The sequence below is a fragment of the Tupaia chinensis genome, unplaced genomic scaffold, assembly GCF_000334495.1.
Source record: "Tupaia chinensis unplaced genomic scaffold, TupChi_1.0 Scaffold143747_1, whole genome shotgun sequence".
Lineage (NCBI taxonomy): Eukaryota > Metazoa > Chordata > Mammalia > Scandentia > Tupaiidae > Tupaia > Tupaia belangeri.
Genome location: NW_006203596.1, coordinates 230310 through 252391, shown reverse-complemented (window position 1 = coordinate 252391; position 22082 = coordinate 230310). Strand labels below are relative to the sequence as shown.

General features: G+C 40.3%; 1 protein-coding gene and 2 pseudogenes across 1 annotated transcript in view; 1 reads left to right on the top strand and 2 right to left on the bottom strand.

The window, feature by feature from the left end:
* LOC102473797 (pregnancy zone protein) overlaps positions 1 to 4625 on the bottom strand; it is a 68744-nt gene extending 64119 nt beyond the window's left edge. Inside the window, exons 1-2 of the mRNA XM_006164865.3 lie at positions 4404 to 4625; positions 703 to 886 (exon numbers count right to left, since the gene is read on the bottom strand). Of these exons, the coding sequence (XP_006164927.1) occupies positions 703 to 886; positions 4404 to 4486 (267 nt within the window). The 5' untranslated portion in view covers positions 4487 to 4625. The remainder of the gene's footprint in view (positions 1 to 702; positions 887 to 4403) is intronic.
* Positions 4626 to 9699: 5074 nt separating this feature from the next.
* LOC102478999 (cold shock domain-containing protein E1 pseudogene) lies at positions 9700 to 12371 on the bottom strand (annotated as a pseudogene).
* An 8699-nt stretch (positions 12372 to 21070) lies between these two features.
* The window catches only part of LOC102478566 (serine/threonine-protein phosphatase 4 regulatory subunit 2-like), a 4836-nt pseudogene continuing 3824 nt past the window's right edge, over positions 21071 to 22082 (top strand).

The window sequence follows — 22082 nt, the reverse complement described above, 5'->3', positions numbered from 1 at the left end:
TCTTCATCCACTACGTACTATTGCTCATTGAACTTCACAAAGAAGCTAAGAAGTTACACATATTTCTCTAGGCATATGAAGGAAAGTATTAATGGAAGATGTGGGGGAAGTTGTGTCAGTAAGGCCAGCCCCCAGTGGAACCCAGTTCTCCATGTGTCTGACCTAGGGCTTTAGTTAGGAAGTCATATTTCCTTAAACAGAGCATATATATTCTGAAGAAATGGAGAGAAGCATTTTTGAAAAAAATAGGGGCAAATATAGGAGCTGAGTACTCCAACCTCATAGAGATACTGTATGTTCGCTTGAAGTTTTCTGCACCTTTTCACCTTGGATGACCAAAGTCACCTAACATCCCTCCATAAGAAAACAATTATGCTGCACACAGAGTCATTAGGCAATACCCAACCCTGGCTTTACAGAGATTGTTACATTGCAAAACTGGAAAATGCCCTAAGTCATTCTATTTTTGTGAACAGTAGAACTTTTAGTTAGAAATTAAATTAAACTTTGACATTTTAGAAAAATATTTCTTCCCTATTTTTGGTGGAAACTACACTGGGAACTCACTGTCTTTGGTCCTTTCTGAAGTGCTTACTGCCTTCTTAAAGGCATTCTTTGGGACTGAACACCAGCTTTCCATCACGATGACCAATAGAAGTCAATAAAGTGTAAACAGGGCCAGTCAGATAGACTAATACGCACGGTGAAGGAGATGCAGTGGAATAAGTTCTTCCCCTCCACCAGTTCGGTGAAGAGGCTCCTGTTCCCCTGGAGAGACTCCAAAGTAACAATGACTGTCACTGTCTCGTTCAGGTGGCTCAGAAGGAGGCAGCCCTTCTCAGGGCTCTCGGTGTAGAGCAGGGAGGGGACCAGCACCATGTACTGCCTGGGAAAGGAAGACAGACAAATCAGAGAAAAACCGATAACAGCAAGGATTTTTATCCATCGGTGTATTTTCTATATCAATATGCATTTATTGTTGTGATCAACTCTACACCAAGAGTCAATGGATCAAGAACCATGAGGTGGAGATCTTGCACTGATTGGCACAGAATTGTATCTTTTATCAATCAGTTCCACCTCAGCCTCAGTCATTTTACATTTTTTTGGCTTCAAAGATAGTACAACTTCATGGGCATTCTTTGCTTTAAAAAAACCTTAATATATGAGGCCAAGATTAGGCATGGTGGTTAAGGTGCTGGATTCCATTTGGCTGACTGTGGTTCGAGTCCCAGACCCAATGTCTTGAAAATCACATGAGGCACATGAGTGTGTGTCCAAAATCCAGAGAGGAGAGTGGAGAAGGGATTGAGGCATGGCCATCTGCCTGGGGGGTGATTTCTCACATTCCCCCTCTCTGTCTCAGCCTCTCTCTCTCTCTCCAGCAAGTACATGTGCCCTATGGCAAAAAAAAAAAATCTTTTTTAAAAAATTATATTATTTAACTTTATTCATTTAATTCACCTATTTTAATTTGACTGGAGAGGGACAGAATGAGAGAAAGAGAGAGCCAGAGAGTGAGAAAAAGTGAGAAAGCAAACTGCCAGGTCTGGGACTCGAACTGTGGTCTCCATGTGGGAGTCCAGCAATCCATCCACCATGCTACCTGCCGGCCCCAGGCAAAAAAATCTTTAAAAAAAAACCCCAAATCAATAAAACCTTAATATCTGGGGGCTAGCAGGTGGTGTGCTGGATCTCAGTTGGCTGATTCTGTGGTTCAAACCTCACACCTGGCAGCTTGAAGAACATGCTGGGCACCTGTACATGTGTGCCCAAGATCCTGAGAGGAGAATGGAAGAGAAAGGATTGTGGCATGGCCATCCCTCCCTGAGGGGTGATTTCTTACTTTCCCTCTCTCTGTCTCTTTCTTTTTCTCCTGTGAGTGCACATGCCTTATGGCAAACAGAAAAGAAGACATAAACCCTTAATATCTGAACTATTGTATGTAAAAATATATTCATAGAAGTACACATTGCACACACACACACACACACACATATATATGTATACACACACACATAGAATAAATTGGGAGTGATTATCCACTTATCAAAGAACTTCCACTATAATCTGTCTAAGTAAACATCACTTGTACAAGAACACTGTGACTACATTTACACAAATTCACCTGAGGGAACTTTGGTGAGTGTATATCATTGCACAAAATAGCCCTGGTGTACATTACAAAAATAATTTTAAAAGAATTATTTACAAAATTTTGTTTATCATTATTTAAAAAATTTTGCTATATGCCACATGCACTGCCAGAGAGAAAGAGAGACAGAGGGAACGTGAGAAAGCAAGCTGCCAGGTCCAGGATTTGAACCGCATAGGAGTTGGCAGTGTGAAGTCCAATGCCTTAACCACCACACTACCTGTTGGTCCCAAAATAATGTTCTTAATAACAGCAGTTTTGGAAAAAGAATGTATTTCCTTTTCTTGGCTTCTTAGTCAAAATCAATACTTTTTATTATCAGGAAGTTTTAAATTTTGTCAATAATCAACATACATGCCATGTCCCCATACTACACAAACACACTATATTCCATTATTATTTCCCATCCATGTTTTTTTCTAGTTTTATCTTAATAGAAAGGAGTATAATCTATTTGATATACTATTTTTATGCTTATAAATTATAAGCCTCATTGATATCATAACTTAAAAGGTTAATCTTATGCATATTCACATTTCAAACCTCTGTTTTATAAAGGTTTGGTTAATAATTATTTAATAGATATTGAAATTGGGATTCATCCAGTTTGAAAAATTTGCCCAAGGTTTCAGCTGTAGTGAGTAACGAAACTATTTTATATGTTACTCAATCATGAATGTTTACATTTTAAATATTTGTCTTTGTAGCAGGGAATACATTTTGCAAATATTAAGTCCATAACTGTCAGCAGTGGTAGATGAAATAGAGGAAGGAGGAAGTGGACCCTTATTAGTTGCTAGGAAATTTATGCAAAGAAGAAGCCTGAGGACAGTCAGTTGGTCAGAGTCCTGATTTCTGCCTCCCGTACTTTGGTCTGGAGAGGGCCAGTGTGCTAGGCTGAAAAGGTCACAGAACCCACAGTCTCCTTGCCCCTCTCTGCATTCGAAACTCGGGAGGCTGCTCTGTGTCCATCAGGAGCAGCTACATCAAAGTAATCTAGGAGTGCAGTGTGCGTAAGCACGGGAAGTCTACACGTTGAAGTTACCCAGGACACCTCAGTGCTTATGTGTTAGTACTGGACCTCAGAGTTCCCTCAGTTCTCTGGAGGAAGGTAAAGGTGGGTGGTCAGGGACCTCAAAAGGGTCTGAACTGCAAAGAGGCAAGGTGACCTTACACGCACGGGCTGTCAGAATAGCAGCCACAGCACTGGATGCAGGAGGCACTGGAAAATTAAGGAGTTCTATAGAATATGAATGAGCTCAATTGAGAGTCAGCCAGAGCGGGTTTTTGGGTCTTGGCCAAACTGAAAGAAACCAGCTGGCAAATGACTTCAATAGCGCATGCTAGCAGGTGAAGAGAAGCCTGACGGTGGTCAAGAAAGGGAACATTGATACCCTCTGACCCTTTCCTCTATCAGGACGTAATGGAGACCACAACCCTCTAGAGAGTACTTGGAGAGGAACAGGGAGGGGTAGAAAAGAAGACTTATGATTCTTGGATTGTACCAACTTTCTAACTGAATAGGGTTAGAGTAATTTTTCCTCCTACTGACCAATTACTGAGGGCTTTTGATGAAGATTTGATAAATAACTGAAAAAGAAAGGAGCTATACTTTCAGTCCATGTATGGCCTACAACGTGAGTTACATTGCAGCCCACCCACTTTGCACTTTAAATATTTTTATATTTTGTGATTTTCATACAAAAGCATGATTTTGAGAAGTGGGGTCTGTTGTTTTAGTGCCTAACCAAATCATGCTTTCAAGTGATGACTTACTGTATTGATGGCTAACATTGGTCCAGTGGAGAAAGATCTGAAGAGTAGGGGATAGGACCAGCCCTGCAGCACAGCCATTAAGTGCTGTGTATAGAAAGCCAGATTCCCACATAGCCGGTGGTGGTTCAAATCCTAGCTCTGGCAACTTGAAAAACACACCAGGTACATGTGCATATATACCCAAATCCTAACAAGATGGAGAAAGGGAGGAAAAGGGATCATGGTAAGACCATACCCCATGGAGGAAGGTGCTGATTCACCACCCTTCTCACCGTCTCCCTCTGGTAAGCACATGAACCCTATGGCAATTAAAAATAAGAGGAGTGGAGAGTAAATGAATTAACCGCAATAATTTCTTATGGTTGGGAGATATCTTAAGGAATAGAAAGGTAGCATTTACCAGGACAGTCAAAGCAAAGATATAAGGAAGAGATTGACTCATACTCTCAAGAAAGGTGTAATTAAGACTTACGGTTCTGCAGAGTCTGAGTCATTGGCAGAAAACAGGACGAGGAGTAGCAAGAAACATAAATGAGGAAATCTGTCTTTCCCCATAGTGAGGGGCCGATCTCAGGGACCGTATTGTGTCAACTCCCGACCCTCAGCCTGGTTCCTGAGAGTCCAAGTTTCCTAGGCTTTGGACAGCTGCTATTTGCATACAAGCCCTGTCTGAAGGACTCTGGAAAGAGTTCAGAATTGAGCACACGAATCTCCAAAAGGGTCATTGCTCTTAGTGACAGCCCCATTATTCTCAAGGCTAAATTTTGATAGGCTCTGAGACATTTCTGGAGAATGAAATTTGCATGTGAGTTAAAATTAACTTTGACAGCAAATCTCCCGATAAGGAACCTTCAATTTATCTTTCTCCATTTCCTTCAAAATTCTTATAGACACGTGACATAGGAAGCTGTGTTGAAGGTGGTGAGACATGTCACTGTGCTAGCATCTCATTCAATAAAGATTCATTTTTGGGCATCAATGAGACATAACTTTAGGAGGATTTCTTGAAAATGGAGATTGAACGGACCTGGAAGAAAATAATTCAAAAGATGGGCCTTTGGTAAGGGGAGGAAGAAAGAGATGTTAGAAAGGCATTATCAAAGATCACCTTGGCTTATTTTCTAGCATTGCTGTGATTATGCTCTAAATGTACCTATCTTTCTTTCTTCGCTACTCCATGGATACTCTAAGGGTTGAATCCTGTAAGCCATGTTGTTCACTTTCTTCAGGAAATATTTTCTAGAGCTATTCTGGTTATGACATTCAGGATCCGTGCTCTCATAAAACTTGAAAACTTGGTGATGATCACAGACAAACTAACATAGACTCGATGCCATCTCTGGAGCTGCAGTGTCTGCCACATTCTGGTCTTCTTGCTTCTCATTTGTGAACTTTCTTTCTCCATATTTGAGCCTAACTATCTCTTTTTTTAAAAAAAGAATTATTTTATTTAACTTTACATATGTATGTATGTATGTATTTATGTATGTATTTTCATTTGAACAGAGAAGGACAGAGTCAAAGAGGAAGAGAGAGAGAGAGAGAAAGAAAGTGAAAAAGTAAGCTGCCAGGTCTGGGACTCGAATTGCAGTTGACCATGTGGGAGTCCAGCGCCCTTAGCCACCATGTCACCTGTCAGCCCCCTATCTCTCTGACGGGGAGCCTGTCCCTGACCGTGCGTTTTAAAGTAGATGCCCTTCCGTTAGTCCTTATTTCAGAACTTTGTTTCTTTTATCATATTAATATAGAATAAAATAATTTATTTTAAATTATGAAATGTTTCATATATGAACTTACAAATATAAAGAACGTAAAAAACACTTGTACCTAACGCCTGTCCAATTAAACAAAAGTAAAAAATGTTCACATTTGTTTATGATTATTCCTTTTGTTTTATATCTTTATCTTATTTTTATCAAAATAATAATTATAAATACTTGTGGAGTACAATGTAGTTTTTTCAGTTTAAGAATACAGTGTCTTGGGGTTGGCAGGTGGCATGGTGGTTAAGGGCACTGGATCCCAGATGGCCAACCGTACTTGAGTCCTGGACCTGGCGGCTTGTTTTCTCACTTTCCATCTCTCTCTCTCTCTTTGTCCCTCTCTGGTCAAATTAAAAATAAATAAAGTTAAATAAAATAATTCTTTTTAAAAAAGAATACAAGGTTTAGTGATTAAATCAGTGCAATTAGTATATCCATTTCAATCATTTGTTGTTATTTTAAGTCGGGAACATCTAAAATTGTCTTTTCAAGTTATTCTGAGACATACAGACATACTGCCTCCCTATCCTTTCCAGCCTCTAAAAGTCATTCTAAACTCGCTGCTTTGTTTCTTTGTTTGTTTGTGTTAAAATTTGCTATAGGGTGCAGAGAGAGAGAGAGAGAGAGAGAGAGGGAAAAAGTAAGAAAGCACTTCCCGGGGGGATGACCACGCCACAATCCCCTCACTTTCATTCTCCTCTTGGAATTTTGAGCATGCATGCACACATGCCTAGCATGTTTTTCAAGCTGCTGGGTCCAGGACTCAAACCATACAATCAACCATGTGAGATCTAGCCACCTTAACCAGCATGTCACCTGACTTGCCTAACTCTCTACTTCTACTAGATCATTCTTCCATTCTTCTCAATTTCCACATATGAATGAGAACATGTGGCATTTCTCTTTCTGAACCTGGTTTATTATTTTACTTACCATTTTCTCCAGGCTTGCCCACACTTCAGAACATTGATATGGGAAAAAAGTTTTTGAATGAAATCTCAAAGGCACAGGCAATAAGAGAAAAAACCAGTCAGCCAGTGGCATGGTGGTTAAGGTAACTGGATCCTACATGGTAGACTGTGTGGTTCAAGTCCCAGATTCACTGACCTGAAAAACATGCTGGGCGTGTGTACCTGTGTGCCCAAAATATTGAATGGAGAATGGAGGAGAAGGGGTTACGGCATGGTCATTTCCCCTGAGGGGTGATTTCTCACTTTCTTTCTCTCTCTCTGTCTATTCCTCTCTGGGAAGCTCATGTGCCCTATGGCATAAACTAAAAGAATACACACACACACACACGTGATTATATCAAACTAAAAGCACCTGCACAGCAAAGGAAACAATCACTACAATTAAAACACAATCTATAGAATGGAAAAAAAATATTTGCAAGCTATACATTCAATAAGGGATTAATACCGAGAACATACAAGGAACTCAAATAACTCAGCAGCAAACAAATCATACAATTAAAAACATGCACACTATCTGAATAAATAGTTCTCAAAAGAGGACTTACAAATGACCAACAACCATGAAGAATATGTTCAGCATTGCTAATCATTAAGGAAATTAAAATCAAAACTACAATGAGATAGCATCTCAACTGAATGAGAATGACTATAATTAAAAAGACAAAAAAAGAACCAACGCTGAAGAAGATGTGGAGGAAGAGGACCTCTTTTATACTTTTGGTGTGGGTGTAAATTAGTACAATCCTTATGGAAAAAGATATGAAGGAATGTCAAAACACTAGCACTAGAACCTGAGGTGATCCAGCAATCCCACTAGTAGGCATATATCCAAAAGAAAGAAAATCAGTATGTAGTGAATACCTCTGCACCCCAATGTTTATTATAGGAGATAATTTCTTCTTGAGAAATGAAGCATGTGGGACCAACAGTTAGCGTAATGGCTATGTTGCTGGACTCCCATGTAGCCTACCACGGTTTGAGTCCTGGACCTGATGCTTAAACTCACACTGGGCACGTGTGTGTGCGTGCCCAAGATCCCAAGAGGAGAACGGAGGAGAAGGGATTGCGGTGTGGCCATCCCCCCGGGGGGTGATTTCTCGCTTTCTGTCTCTCTGTCTCTCTCTGTCTTTCTGGCAAGCAGACACACCCTATAGCAAAAGCCTCTCCAAAAAAAAAAAAAAAAAGAAATGATGCCTGGAAAATACGATCAAAGTCTTTGTGATATTTTCCAGTATTACTTCCCTCCACATATTGTGTAATTGGTAGGTTGATGTGTAGCCTTAAAGTCATGTTTTTATATTTTTACTGCATGTACAAGGGAACTTCAAAAAGTTAATGGAAAAATAGAGTTTAAGTAAAAATGATGATAGGATTGTATTTCCAAATTATTTGGGGGTTAGGGCCACTTAGGGATCATCTAGGAGAGTGCACTTATTGTCTACCATATAGTTCCAGACTTACTGATGTTACTTGTTTTGTCAGATGTTGATGTAAATAATTTCTGTCCAGCAGAACAGATAACCCAAAATTTTGTGCATTATTTTACATCTACCAGTATCATATCTAACACTATTTTTCTATCAGAATTTGTGTTAAATTATCTGTAAATATCTTAGCTTTTTGAGTGCTTTTAAAATTGATGGTAACATCTTACTGGTTACTTCATTAATTAACGAGCTAAATGATGTCTTTGACATGTGTTCTTTTTATACTTTCTTTTTTTTTTCTTTTTATTTTTTTGGAGAGGTTTTGCTATAGGGCATGTGCACTTGCCAGAAAGACAGAGACGGACACAGAGAGATAGAAAGTGAGAAATCACCCCCCAGGCGGAATGGCCATGCCGCAATCCCTTCTCCTCCATTCCCCTTTCAGGATCTTGGGCATGCACAGACATGTGCCCGGCGTGAGTTTGAGCCACTGGGTCTGGGACTTGAACCACAGTCAATACATGGGAGTCCAGTGACTTAGCCATTATGCCAACTTCTGGCCCCTCTTTGTATACTTTCTTATGAGCTGTGGTTTTAGTTGTTTAAGAATTATATTCTAACAAATAATGTGCGAAAATAGCCAAATTAGTTGATACTCATCTATGAGTCTCAGAATAAATTATAAAATATTATATAGAAAACGTCTCCTTGAATTTGCACAATTTGACAAAGACATTCATTTTTATTTTTAATCCTTTTTTTCAGGCACAACGTTTTCTGTTTGCTTGTGTTTAAAGCAGTAAAAGAAACTGAATCCTACAAGCTGTAGTGACCGAAATACTTTAAAATGATCACACTGCTGGTACACGTCATTTATGAAATTCTGCACCTTACGTACTAATTGTAATACAGTTACCCTCCCTACTTGGCTGGGGGAGGAACAACTCTGGAAGATAATTTTCACCGAAATCCAACCAAACTTCGTGAAGTGGACTGTGACCAGATTACAAATGATATGAAACATAGCATTTAAACATTTGGCCATCAGCTGAAGAAAATGGTCTGACTATACAATTTTTTGAAATTTTTGTAAGGTAATATATTCTACCCTCATATGGTCCTGAGAATTAAAGCATAATGAACAGGAAAGAAGAGGAAAAGATTCAACTAGGTGTTAAGGCAGAACCTCTTACCAGAAGTAGAATATACAATATACACTAAATATCAAGTGCAGAATTTCATAGGGCCAACAAGATAACAGCTTATAATTTTCACTTACACAGGTGAAGTGGGTTTTGCAATTACCAGTTACATTAAATGCACCAAATAAAGATCCTAAAATTGGTAGTATAAGCCACTACCTTAAGTTTTCCAAGCTGCCATTGTATAATTTAAAAATGGTTTTCTTAAATTTATTTTTTAAACGTAACCTGTGGAAAGTGTTAAAATGGGTGTAATAGCTCAATAAAATAAGTATTCCAGATTTGGGGAGGGATGAAGAGGGAGATATTTAGACCCCTTCACCAGAATTCCCTCAGCTTGATCATAGTGATAATGGCGTGTTTTGTGGATTGCTTAGTCAATGATACCAGTTTGATAAATCTTTATGTATCAAAGTGCATTGCGTTATCTGGTCCCCTTGGCTGATGGAGACATTAGGTGAGGTGCACTGGCATCACCCAGGGTGCTGTTCTTTAAGTAACTGACTAACCAATCAGGTTGAGGTGTTGTAACACCCTAGAGGCCCACTAGACTCGCCAAACATTACAGGCCCTGAACTTGCCAGTACACTGATTTTTTTTTAAATTATTGTATTTAACCTTATTTATTTATTTTACTTTGACCAGAGAGGAAGAGAGAGAGAGAAAGTGAGAAAGCACGCTACCAGGTCCAACACTTGAACCATGGTTGGCTATGTGCAACTCAATGACATCTCAAACTTCTTTCACACGAAAAAAGAGGTTCTTGGTATCTCCTACTTCATAGTTAATGAAGCCAAACTGATATTTCACACACTCCACTGTGGCCCTACACAGGAGTGTGATATCATAGGCTATAATTGGTGCATTTTGGTTCAGGACGCACAACTGGAACTTGACACTCTCCCTTTTCAGCAGGCATTCTCCTTTGCTGGCCACTCCAATTATGCCAAATGGATATACCTCACCTTTAATCTCCACTTTCTCCACAAACTTATTCATTTCTTACTACTCAGCTTATGTGGGGTCAACACTCCTCAAGAGGTGAATGGCTTTACCAGAGTAGAGGGTGGGATCAGCTTCCTCAGTAATGTCGCGCACTATGTTTTGTTCACTTTTTCTGCACGGACTTTTTCCCCTTGCCTTTTGTCCCAATCTGGGGGGACAGTCGAACAGGTTTCCTGAGAAGGAGTGAAAGCTGGGACAAGCAGCACAGTGTTACAACACAGAGATGACACAGTGTCTTCGGGGTCATCTGTTTATTGTGGGCAGCACAGTACAGCACAGAGACGACGCAGTGTTACAACTCTTCAGGGTCTTCTGGGTCGTCTGTGTCGTCTTCCTGGTCGTCTGGAGATTGTTGGCCAGGGATTGTGGTTATATACATGCTGGTGGGCCGTGATTGGTTGTAAAAGGTGGGTTATGATTGGTTGTTTTTGGGCCAATCATGAGGTGCTGGATATGCAAATCTGAGGGATTCTAGTGGCCAATCAGAGTATGGTTTCAAAGGTCAGGTTTTTTGAAGGGAACCAATTGTGGCCTTTGGCATTGTGCAATTGTTTGCTTTCTGAGAAACCTGCGATGTTCGCTGGTGTGCAGCCTCCCACAGCCTTTGTTCACTCTTTCTGCATGGACTTTTTTCCCTTGCCTTTGGATAAGCTGTACTCTAACATTCTCCCCCAACCTCACCACCCCCAGTTCCAGGCTACCAACATCACCAGAAACTCAGATTTCCTTATCATGATTGTCTATTTCAATAAACCCCAAATTATCTTTCAGAGTTGCCACATAATTCAGGCTCTTGAAATTGGAATGATGACTTATAAGTCACACACGAGTTGCAATCTGCTGTCCAGGCCTGTGTTTATCACACTAAATTCAGCCTTCTCTCCTATTTGAGAAGGAGTAGATCCTTCCACATCCTTGGCTTCAAAAGTGATAGTTTCACTTCTCAATCATCATGAACAATAACGCATCCTTGGCTCCCTTCTCTTTGCCTTTATTTGGACTAGTGGCTTTAGGATTGGAAAAAAGAGATTTATTTTTCTGCAGTACCTGGAAAATGATCTGAATGATAATGAAACGAAACCGTGCCTTTGGGAAGTTTTTAAAATCCTAATTGCATGATTTCTTTGGGGAGAGAACATATCAGGAACCACAGTAAACTCTACTTCATCTCACTGGGGAGCTGGTTCCCATCCAAAATTTCACTGAAGTGGAAGGATATATGAAGATCATGACCCACTGCTTGATGAAACCTAAACCATCTCTCACAGCAGCAATCATACCCATTCCTCTGGCTCCATTGATGAATTGAAACATATTGTTAGAACTATGTTGGTTGATCGCTGTGATTTGTCACATCAGTCTGTTGAAATATTAAACCTAACGTGGTCGCCTTCCAGCAGGGGCACCTTGGATTTTGTGTCTTTGTCTCTAAAGGGAAGTTCTTTAGGAATCACAAAGTCAACTTTGATGCATTCTGATTTTTATTGGGAACTTCTGGGATAACTTTGATTACAGTTCTTTAAAATGCTCACTGCTGATATCTTCAAAAAGGAAGGTTCCTTGAAGCAATAGTTTGACATCTGCTGCAACTTCTTTACCATTTCTGTTCTGATCATATCTGGGCTGTAAGGCTTCTAGGTCACCCTTAAATTCACTACAGTGAAAGAGTATTTGACAACATCACCTCTTCCCATAAAGCCAAAGGCCTCCTTCATGGCACAAATTACCCCTTGGCAGTGGGTTTGTTGCTTTTTCAACAGCATAATGTTCTGAGCATTTACAGAACCAGTATGTTTACTCTTATCAATCAGAAACATTATTTTATCTCCTGTTTCCAGCTGAACGTTCCCTTTGACATCTTCAGGTGTATAAGCCAGATAAAACACTTGTGGTCCATTCACTCTCTCTTCAGGGAGGATTTCTGATTTTATCTTCACAGGTTTCATAGCACTTGGTTGGATGATACTTCAAATTCAACATCATCTCCTACCTTTAAGTCTTGTAGGTGCCATTATATCTTGAAAAGTAGAAGAAAAGTCTAGCTTGACGTTCTGAACACTGAATAAATCCCTAAGAGGTTTAACAGTTTTTCAGTAACTCCAGTTTCATGCAGTGTGGCTTAAGTACCATTGAGGCACCACTGTGTCCACCGCTGTGGAGAAGGTTTGGATCAACATTCATCTCACAGTGGTAATCAAATACTTCAGCAGTATTTGCGGATTCTTCTCTTTCAGCACATGTTTCAAAGGATGAAAGTTGCAAGTACTTAAAAAAAAAAAAGCGAGAGAAAATGATCTACCAAGCTAATAAAGAATACAACTGCTGCCCGAAGAAAACAAAGACTAGTAGCAGCGTTGGGAGGTGCTCTTCCAGAGCTGTTGAGTAGGAGGCACACACTTCTGGTTGCAGATCAGGTGCTGTGTCTTCAACTTAAGTGTGCTCTTCTTTGGCCTTGTTGGTTGGTAAGAGTTGTTCCTTGCCTGAGCTGAACTTCAAGCAGCAGTTCCGGCGGTAAAGTCTGCTAAACAGCCTCGCTCGGCAAGTAGGAATAAATCTCGTTCCTCTCGCGAGAGTTGCGGGCTCTGAGCCTGTAATTTTCAAACTTTTTTTAATGGCTGCTACAAAGAAAAAAATTAATATTACATTCAGCTGCTCCATACTGTGGTGGAAAATTTGGGGACCCAGTGTTGATTGAAGCGTAGTGATGATGAAAGTCTTTTGTGTGGTTAACAGATTATCGGACTTTGAGCAATCAAAGATCAGTTCCTGAACCTGACAAGTTTCATCTGCCAGATTAAATACACAGTACAGCTTGGCATTGATTCTCTCAGGTAGAACTTTGTTCAACAATAACTTCAGTCCTCACAGAACTTTTATCTTTAGTACCTTGAATATTCTTTGTGTTAATATCTCATTAGTTCTCATTCCTAAATTTTGTAAGCAAAGTGTCTGAGAATATTAAGTAAAAACATCACAGTATTTCTCATACTGTACCTATTTAAATAACAGTCACTGGTTTATAGTTTTTAAAAACGAATTATTTACTTTTATTTATTTTGATCAGAGAGAGACAGAAAGAGAGAGAGGAGAGAGAGAGAGAGAGAAACCAAGCCACTAAGTCGGACTCGAACTGTGACTGGCCATGTGGGAGTCCAGTGTCTTAACCATCATATCACCTGCCAGCACCATTGATTTGTAGTTTAAAAATTACTTTTTACTTTATTTTATTTTTCTTCTCTCTCTCTTTTTTTTTTTTTTTTAAGCATTCAATCACTATACCTCATTTGGCTTGTAAAGAGAATTTACCCAACAGTAATATTTACCCAACTGGAGAATGCCGGTCTCACCCTGCTCTGGCTCTCAAAGCTTGGGCCAGGCTGCCCTCCCTGAAGGACAGTCTGCTCACCCTTGTTAGGACAGCACACCACGCTAGCGCGCCATAATCTCAACTCACCTTGAGTCCCCATTGCCTGGCTCCCTCTAGTGGCTCTTGGTGTGAACTGTTCAGGAAATGAGGGAAGAGGAAGAAAACCGCTTTTACTTTTGCAGCTTTCTGCATTTATTATGCTTACTTTAACAGATACATACTGTTTATAAAATGAACAAAATTAAGCAAACAAACTGCCGACAGACATGGGTCTAAACAGATAAATGTAATTATCTTGGTAAAATACTATTTTGTCAGATCCAGAATTGTAGTTTGATTTTGTTTTGATTGTGTCATTAGTAAAAATCTAGTTAAAATAAATAGGAAACCAGGCCAACTCCATGGCCTGGTTATTAAAGGAACTGAGTACCATATGTCCTACTATGAGGTTCAAGCCCTGAATCTGGTGGCTGGGGAAGCATATCGTATGCAAGTGTGTGTGCCCAGAATCCCGAAGGAAAGGAGAAACGGAGGGCAGGGGATAGCTGTGACCATTTCCCATGAGGGTTGCTTTTTCCTTTCTCTCTGGCAAGAATTCATGCCCTCTAGTAAAAACAAAAGAAAAAAAGAAAAAGAAAAAATAGAGAAACGATAACAATTTAGTTGTTAAAGAAGTGAGAGAAGTAGGCAGGTAAGTATGGTGAACAGAATCCCAGAGTACATATTTTTAAATGTTGCTTTTTTTTTTTTTTTGAAAAAAAAATTTTTAGAGGTTTTTGCTATAGGGCGCACGTGCTCGCCAGACAGAGAGAGAGACACAGAGACAGAAAGCGAGAAATCACCCCCCCCCCCCCGGGGGGATGGCCACGCCGCAGTCCCTTCTCCTCCATTCTCCTCTCGGGATCTTGGGCACACATGCACACGTGCCCAGCGTGAGTTTTAAGCCACCGGGTCCGGGACGCGAACTGCAGTCGACTACATGGGAGTCCAGTGACATAGCCATTACAGTAACTGCTGGTCCCAATGTTGCCTTTTTTAATGTGAGATTAATTTTGGCATACTTACTAGTTGAGAAAAGATATCCAATAAAACGAAGAGAAGTTGAATGAAGCCTGGTGTCCCCAACACAGCTGGTGGGATTCTTCCAGGTAGAAGGAGGCTCATTTCCCCTGACCCAGATGACAGGATGATGGCAGATTTGGCCCACTGAAGGGGATGGAGAAGAAAGTTCCTGTGGTCTTGGCTGATAAACTCCTTAAGATGAAATGTGATTTTTGGTGTTGGGAGGTAGCGAGGCCTAGTGGGTAGCGACTGGATCATGGTGATTGCATCACAGAGGCACCACTCTCATGAATAGATTGCTGACTTCTCTTGAGACTCACTGAGTTCGCAGGGACATCCTCCTCACCCTTGTCAGGATAGGGATATCATGTTAGAATATCATTAATTCTCAACTCACCCTGATGTCCACCTAGCCTGACTATCACTAGCGATTCGTGGCTTGAACTGTTCAGAAAATGAAGGGAAGAGGAAGAAAACCGATTTTTACTTCTTTTGTGGCTCTCCACATTTATCAAGCTTAGTTTAGTGAGAAGGGGTTAGAACTTATGAGAACTGGTTGTTATGAAAAAGAGTTGCTGGCTGTTATGAAAGAGCTGCCCAAAGCTCTCTCTGCTTCTGTCAGCCATGTTGATGCCACGCCTGTGCCTTCCAACTGCCTTAATCATAGTCATCAAGTCCCTAGTTCTTTATAGATCTGCCAGACTCAGGCATTTCTGTTAGGAATGCAATGACACGCTAACACACTCATATATTAAAAGGGCTTGAAATTGGGGTGGGGATTTGAACTAACTCTTGAGGTCTAGGAGAGAGACAGTTGAGAACACATATACTTTGAAGGTCCATGTGGAGTTGAGATCCACTTGTTTTTATTGGTAATGGTCTTCATTATAGTGTGAATTGCTCTAGCAGACTGGAAGAAATTAGACAGCTGGATGAATCCACTGTTGTAGTTTTATAGAACCCAGCTGTTTCCACAGAAGTGCCTAGGCAAATCCTGTTTGTTTTGAGAGATTTTTGCTAAAGGGCATGTATGCTTGCCAGAGAGACATAGAGAGAGAAAGTGAGAATTACTTTCCAGGGGGCATGGGCATGCCACAATCCCTTCCCCCCCATTTTCCTGCTGGGATTTTGGGCATGCATGTCCGTCATGAATTTCAAGCCGCCAGGGCTGGGACTTGTATTGCAGTTGGCCATGTGGGAGTTGATTGTCTTAACCACTATGCCACTTCCTGGTTACCACAAGTCCTATTTTTGCCAGTGGAGTAGGATCTACCTAAAATTCATCTCCACCACCAATCTTGTAGATGCTACCACAACCATTGACAACTAATTAAAAAACGAGGGAATAGAGTGGGATGCTAGCTGTGGTGTGCTTTTAAGTTGTGTGTGTGTGTGTGTGTGTGTGTGTTTTGAAAGAGAGAGATACTTAGAATAGGGTGTGTGCCCTTACTGAAGAGACAGAGAGGGATAGAGAGATAGAAAGAGGTGGCCACACCACAATCCCTTTCCTCCATTCTCCTCTAGAGATTTTGGGCAGGCATATACATGTGCTCGGCATGAATTTTAAGGCGCAGGGTCCGGGACGCACCATGGCCAGCTATGTGGGAATCCAATTACATAACCATTATGCCATCTGCTGGTCTCAGAGTTGCATTTTATTTTAATTAATTAATTTAAGTTAAATTTATTGAGACACCTTGAGGCTGGCAGGTGGCATGGTAGTAAGGGGCACAGGACTCCCAGATGGCTGACTACGGTTCAAGTCCTGGTCTTGATGACTTGATTTCTCATTTTTCCTCTCTCTCTCACTCTGTCTCTCTTTGTTCAAATTAAAATAAATAAATAAATAAAGTTATAAATTTAAAAAAAAAATGGAGACATGTTACATTCTTCACATGAATTATATAATTTGTATCTTAAACCAAAACTGCAACATTGGTATTATTACAATTATATCTTAAACAAGAAAACTAAAGTAAGGAGTTGAGGATCACATTGGTTATAAGTAATAGAGTTAACATTCCAGGTCAGCTTGTGGCATGGTGATTAAGATGACTGGATCCGGGAACCAGCAGTTAGTGTAATGGCTATGTTGCTGGACTCCCACATAGTTGACCGCGGTTCGCGTCCCGGACCCGGTGGCTTAAAACTCACGCCGGGCGTATGTGTGTGCGTGCCCAAGATCCCGAGAGGAGAATGGAGGAGAAGGGATTGCGGCGTGACCATCCCCCCTGGGGGGTGATTTCTCGCTTTCTGTCTCTCTGTCTCTGTCTGTCTGGTGAGCGCACATGCTCTATAGCAAAAAAACCTCTTCCCCCCAAAAAAAGAAAAAAAAAAAGATGACTGGATCCCACAGGGCTAAACTGTAGTTTGAGTCCCAGACCCAGTAGCTTAAAAAGCATGCTGACCACGTGTGCATGCATGCAAAATCTTACAAGGAGAATGGAAGAGAAGCGATTTTGGCATGGCTCATTTTGTCTGGTGGGTACTTTCTCTCTCTCTCTCTCTCTCTTTCTGTCTGTCTCTTTCTGGCAAATGCACATGCCCTATAGCAAATTTAAAAGGAAAAAAAAATAGAGTCAGCATCTAATTCAAGCACTGTTAATATTCCACATGTTACTGAATCCATCCAGTGTCCCAGATGCAGTTCTCGGTTCTGAAGACTTCCTAGCGATGAGAACAAAGGTCTTGATTTTATAGAGTTTATTCTCGCTGTCTTTGACAATCCAAAAGCTTTAAATATTTAATATATGCAACTCGATGAATTTGGATGTAATTATACACCTCTGAAATTATCGCCACAATCAATGCCATAAACATACCTATCATCTCCAAACATTCCCTTCAACTTTCTTTGTTTTATTTCTATCATCTCCAAAAATTTCCTTCAACTCTCTTTGTTTTATTTTATGTTTTTGGTGAAAAGAACACTTAAGATCTATCTTCTTAAGAAATTTTAAGTGTACAATACAGTAAAATATTGTTAATTATAGACACTCAACCATACAGTACATCTCTGGGACTTAACCATTTTATGTAACTAAATATTTTTAAAATTATTTTTATTTTTTATTCTCATTATTTTTTAAACATTCAATCACTATACATCATTTAGTTTGTAAAGAGAATTTACCCAACACGAAATACTGCTCAGACCAGTGCATTTGAGAATACTATACACGTCATCATCAACAGGTCATAAACCATTTCTGTGGCCCACTAATGTCATGCTTCTTTATTTGTTCTCTTGCTATCTTTCTCTGTACTCTTTCTTTCTCTTCACCTCCATTCCACACTGTCTTGAGCATTCATAACTATGTTCACTGTTTTTATACCCATTTTAATATTTCAATCTCTAGCATAGAAAGTGGACAGTCAGTATATATTAAGTGGATATATACAACATCTTTCTTTCATAGTCTGGCTTGCTTCACTCAGCAATAAATCTTCCATATTTCACCATTTTCTATCAATGCCAGGGTCTTGTTTCTTATGACTGAATAGTATTCTATAGAGTTTATGTGCCATACTTTTTCAATCCATTCATCTGTTTGTGGACATTTGGGTTGGTTCCATGTCTTAGGGATCATGAATAATGCTGCAAAAAACATTGCTGTTCAAGCACTTTTCCAACTTAGCATTCTCCTGTCCATTGGGTAGATAGCCAGAAGTGGGAGTTCTGGATCAAATGGTAGCTCTATTTGTAGATCTTTGAGGAACCTCCATATTGTTCTCCACAGTGACTGGACCAATTTACATTCCCACCAACAGTGTAGGAGAGTTCCCTTTTCACTACAATCCCGCCAGCAGTTATCTCCCATTCTGAAGGTTGTCGATTCAGACTAATTATGGTGTCCTTTGCTGTACAGAGACTTCTTAATCTGGTAGAGTCCCACAATGGGGTGTCACACACCCCCTCCCCCAGCTCATCAACTAGGCAGTCACTGCTCACATGCACATGGTTGGCAATGGCCTCCAGTATTGCAGAGCATTATGCTACCACCACTGGGCTGAGATTCACCTTTTTAAGATAAGCTCTATTCATGACAGAGAACTAGAAGTGAAAAACTATACCCCTTATGCTGGATTTTTTTTCATTTGCTTATGAAATTATAGAACAAGTCATTTTCATTGTTAAATGTATGAAAATATCTAAAACAAAAGGACAATTCCCTGAATTCACCTTCCTTCACTCAATTTGGGATCTGCTTACTTTTTTGTTCTCGCTTACAAGGAAAATGAGAATAAATAAAGTATACTGGACCAATGAAAGAAAATATTTATGTATACAATTTTTTTTTTTTGGAGAGGTTTTTCGCTATAGGGCGCTTGCGCTCACCAGACAGACAGAAAGAGACATAGAGACAGAAAGCGAGAAATCACCCCCCAGGGGGGATGGCCATGCCGCAATCCCTTCTCCATTCTCCTCTCGGGATCTTGGGCATGCACGCACACGTACCTGGCGTGAGTTTTAAGCTACCGGGTCCGGGACGCGAACTGCGGTCGACTACGTGGGAGTCCAGCGACATAGCCATTATTCTAACTGCTGGTTCCCGAAAATATGTTATTTTAATTGGAAATTGTAGCAGTTTCCTAGGGTGACCCTAACAAAGTACCACAAACTAGGTGTCTTAACACAGCATAAAAGTGTTCTCTCATAGTTCTGTAGGCTAGACATTGAAAAGTCAGGTGTCGGTAGGGCTGGGCCCTCTCTGAATGCTGCAGAGGAGAATCTGTTCTACGTCTTTCTCTTGGTTTCCAGTATTGCTAGCAATCCTTGGTCTCTTTATGTCTTTCTCTATCCTCATAGGAAGTGCCTTTTCACATCATCTTTCCTCTGTATGTATCTTCTTTTCTTACAGGACACCAATCATTTTGGTTTAAGGTTCTATTCTACTCCAGTATGAACTTCTCTTAGTTTGCATCTTAATTACATCTGCAAAGACCATATTTCTAAATAAAGTCACATTCACAGGTACCAGGGCTTAGGAAGTCTACCTATTCTTCTGACGGGGACACAGTATAAACCGTAGCAGAGATCAGTTGTATTTACTGTTGATGATTGCTGACAGCTAGTTTTACAAGATAGTTGCCAGGAATTTCCTCTTAGAACTCATTAAATATAATTTTAAAAAAGTTTTTGTTTCAAGTCTTAATTTTTTTAAAAAAATTGCATTTTCTCATTCATTTGACTTTGAAAAGAAAGTAAAAAATCTTATTCTTTAAAGTATTTGTAAAACATGAAGCAACTGAGCCAGGTTTGATTCAAAACGATCTTTCTGTTAATAGCTCATTTTCCCTGCATATGTGTGCTGATACCTGTGTGTTATTCCGTTTCTTCTCTAACTACCTATAGGAATATGCTCAGGCACTGGTTCAATCACTCCTTCGATTTACTGACTATGGCAACATTCCCAGAACTGTGTTGGGTGAACAAACCATAGGCATGATGAAAATATGGGTTTGTCTTTGAAGAAAGTCTATAAATGGAAGAGAAATAAACAGTTTTTTAAAGCATGGAACTTTGTAAGTGTGGAATAGTGATATGCCTACTAAACTGCTCAGTTAAGCAAGCTATTTGGCTCTACGTGATCTGGGAATGAGGGAAAACTTGCTTTCTTTTTCCTCTCATTGCCTGCAAGATGAACTGTCTATTATGAAAATCCAAATTACTCTTGATGAAAGTCTTTCAATGACTTGTATCAACAAATGAGAAACATTCTCGTTTTTCATGATTTTGTCATTAAAATTTTCCTCATGTTTTAATTTGTCCCCATGAATACATTGTGTTGTTTTTTCAACCTATTCTATTACATATGTCCATGATGTTAATTTCAACTTTGTAGTTCAGTCAATATTCAGAAATAAAGTCTGAATTATTTAGAATTCACTTTGTGTGATTAGAATAAAGAAAGATAAAATATGTCTAAAGAGGAGAGATGAACTATTGTACAGAATCGAGTTCATGACAATTACAAATTCATTCATATAGTCAATGAACGTCAAACAATGCCCAGGACGTGCTGGCGCCATGCTGGAGGGCTGGTGGTAGCGGCTCGGGGAGGTGCTCGCTCTCTCAGTCTTGCTCTCTTGCTCGCTTCCCCTGGCTCTCTTCGATGTCCTTCCCATGGGTGCCAGAGTGTGTGCAAGGCAGGGGAAGGGTGTGGGGAGGTAGGGGGAGGCAGTCTGGTAACGGGAGACCAGTGGAGGGAGGCGGAGGCTGCGAGAGACTGGGAAGCCGTGGAGGTCTAGAGGCTGCAGGAGGCACTAACGAATTTTGAGAAGAGGCGGGAAAGGGAAGTTTGTCCTGTCCTGGATCAGTTTCTTTGTCATGTAGCAAACACCGGAGAAACCATGATTTGGTGGGCTCAATTTAAAGGCTATTTTATTTTTGAACTGGAGAAAGTGATGATGATTTCAGAACTTCAGCTCCTGAACCAAGAAGTCCTCCCAATCCTAATGTCGAATGTATTCCCTTGGATGCAATGAAGGAAAGAATACTGAAAATTGTCGCTGGATTTAATGGTGTCCCTTTTACTACACAGCGACTGTGTGACTTGCTAACAGATCCAAGGAGAAACTATAGAAGAACAAATTTCTCAGAGTAGACAAGAAGGTAATGATAGTCAGCTGCGTTTATCTTTCTTCAGAGAAAACTAGTTCCGATAGTTTCAATCGAATGCCGGTGTTATGTTTCCTGGAAATTCACCAAGCTATAGGACAGGTCTAATATAAATGGGCCTGGACCGCCCAGGCCAGTTAATTGACCAATGGTTTCTTGTCTCGTTTTTCATGATTTTGTCATTAAAATGTTCCTCATGTTTTAATTTGTCCTCGTGCATCCATTGTTGTTTTTTCAACCTATTCTATTACATATGTCCATGATGTTAATTTTAACTTTGTAGTTCAGTCAATATTCAGAAATAAAGTCTGAATTATTTAGAATTCACTTCGTGTGAATAGAATAAAGAAAGATAAAATATGTCTAAAGAGGAGAGATGAACTATTGTACAGAATCGAGTTCATGACAATTACAAATTCATTCATATAGTCAATGAACGTCAAACAATGCCCAGGACGTGCTGGCGCCATGCTGGAGGGCTGGTGGTAGCGGCTCGGGGAGGTGCTCGCTCTCTCAGTCTTGCTCTCTTGCTCGCTTCCCCTGGCTCTCTTCGATGTCCTTCCCATGGGTGCCAGAGTGTGTGCAAGGCAGGGGAAGGGTGTGGGGAGGTAGGGGGAGGCAGTCTGGTAACGGGAGACCAGTGGAGGGAGGCGGAGGCTGCGAGAGACTGTGGGAAGCCTTGGAGGTCTAGAGGCTGGAGGAGGCACTAAAGAATTTTGAGAAGAGGCG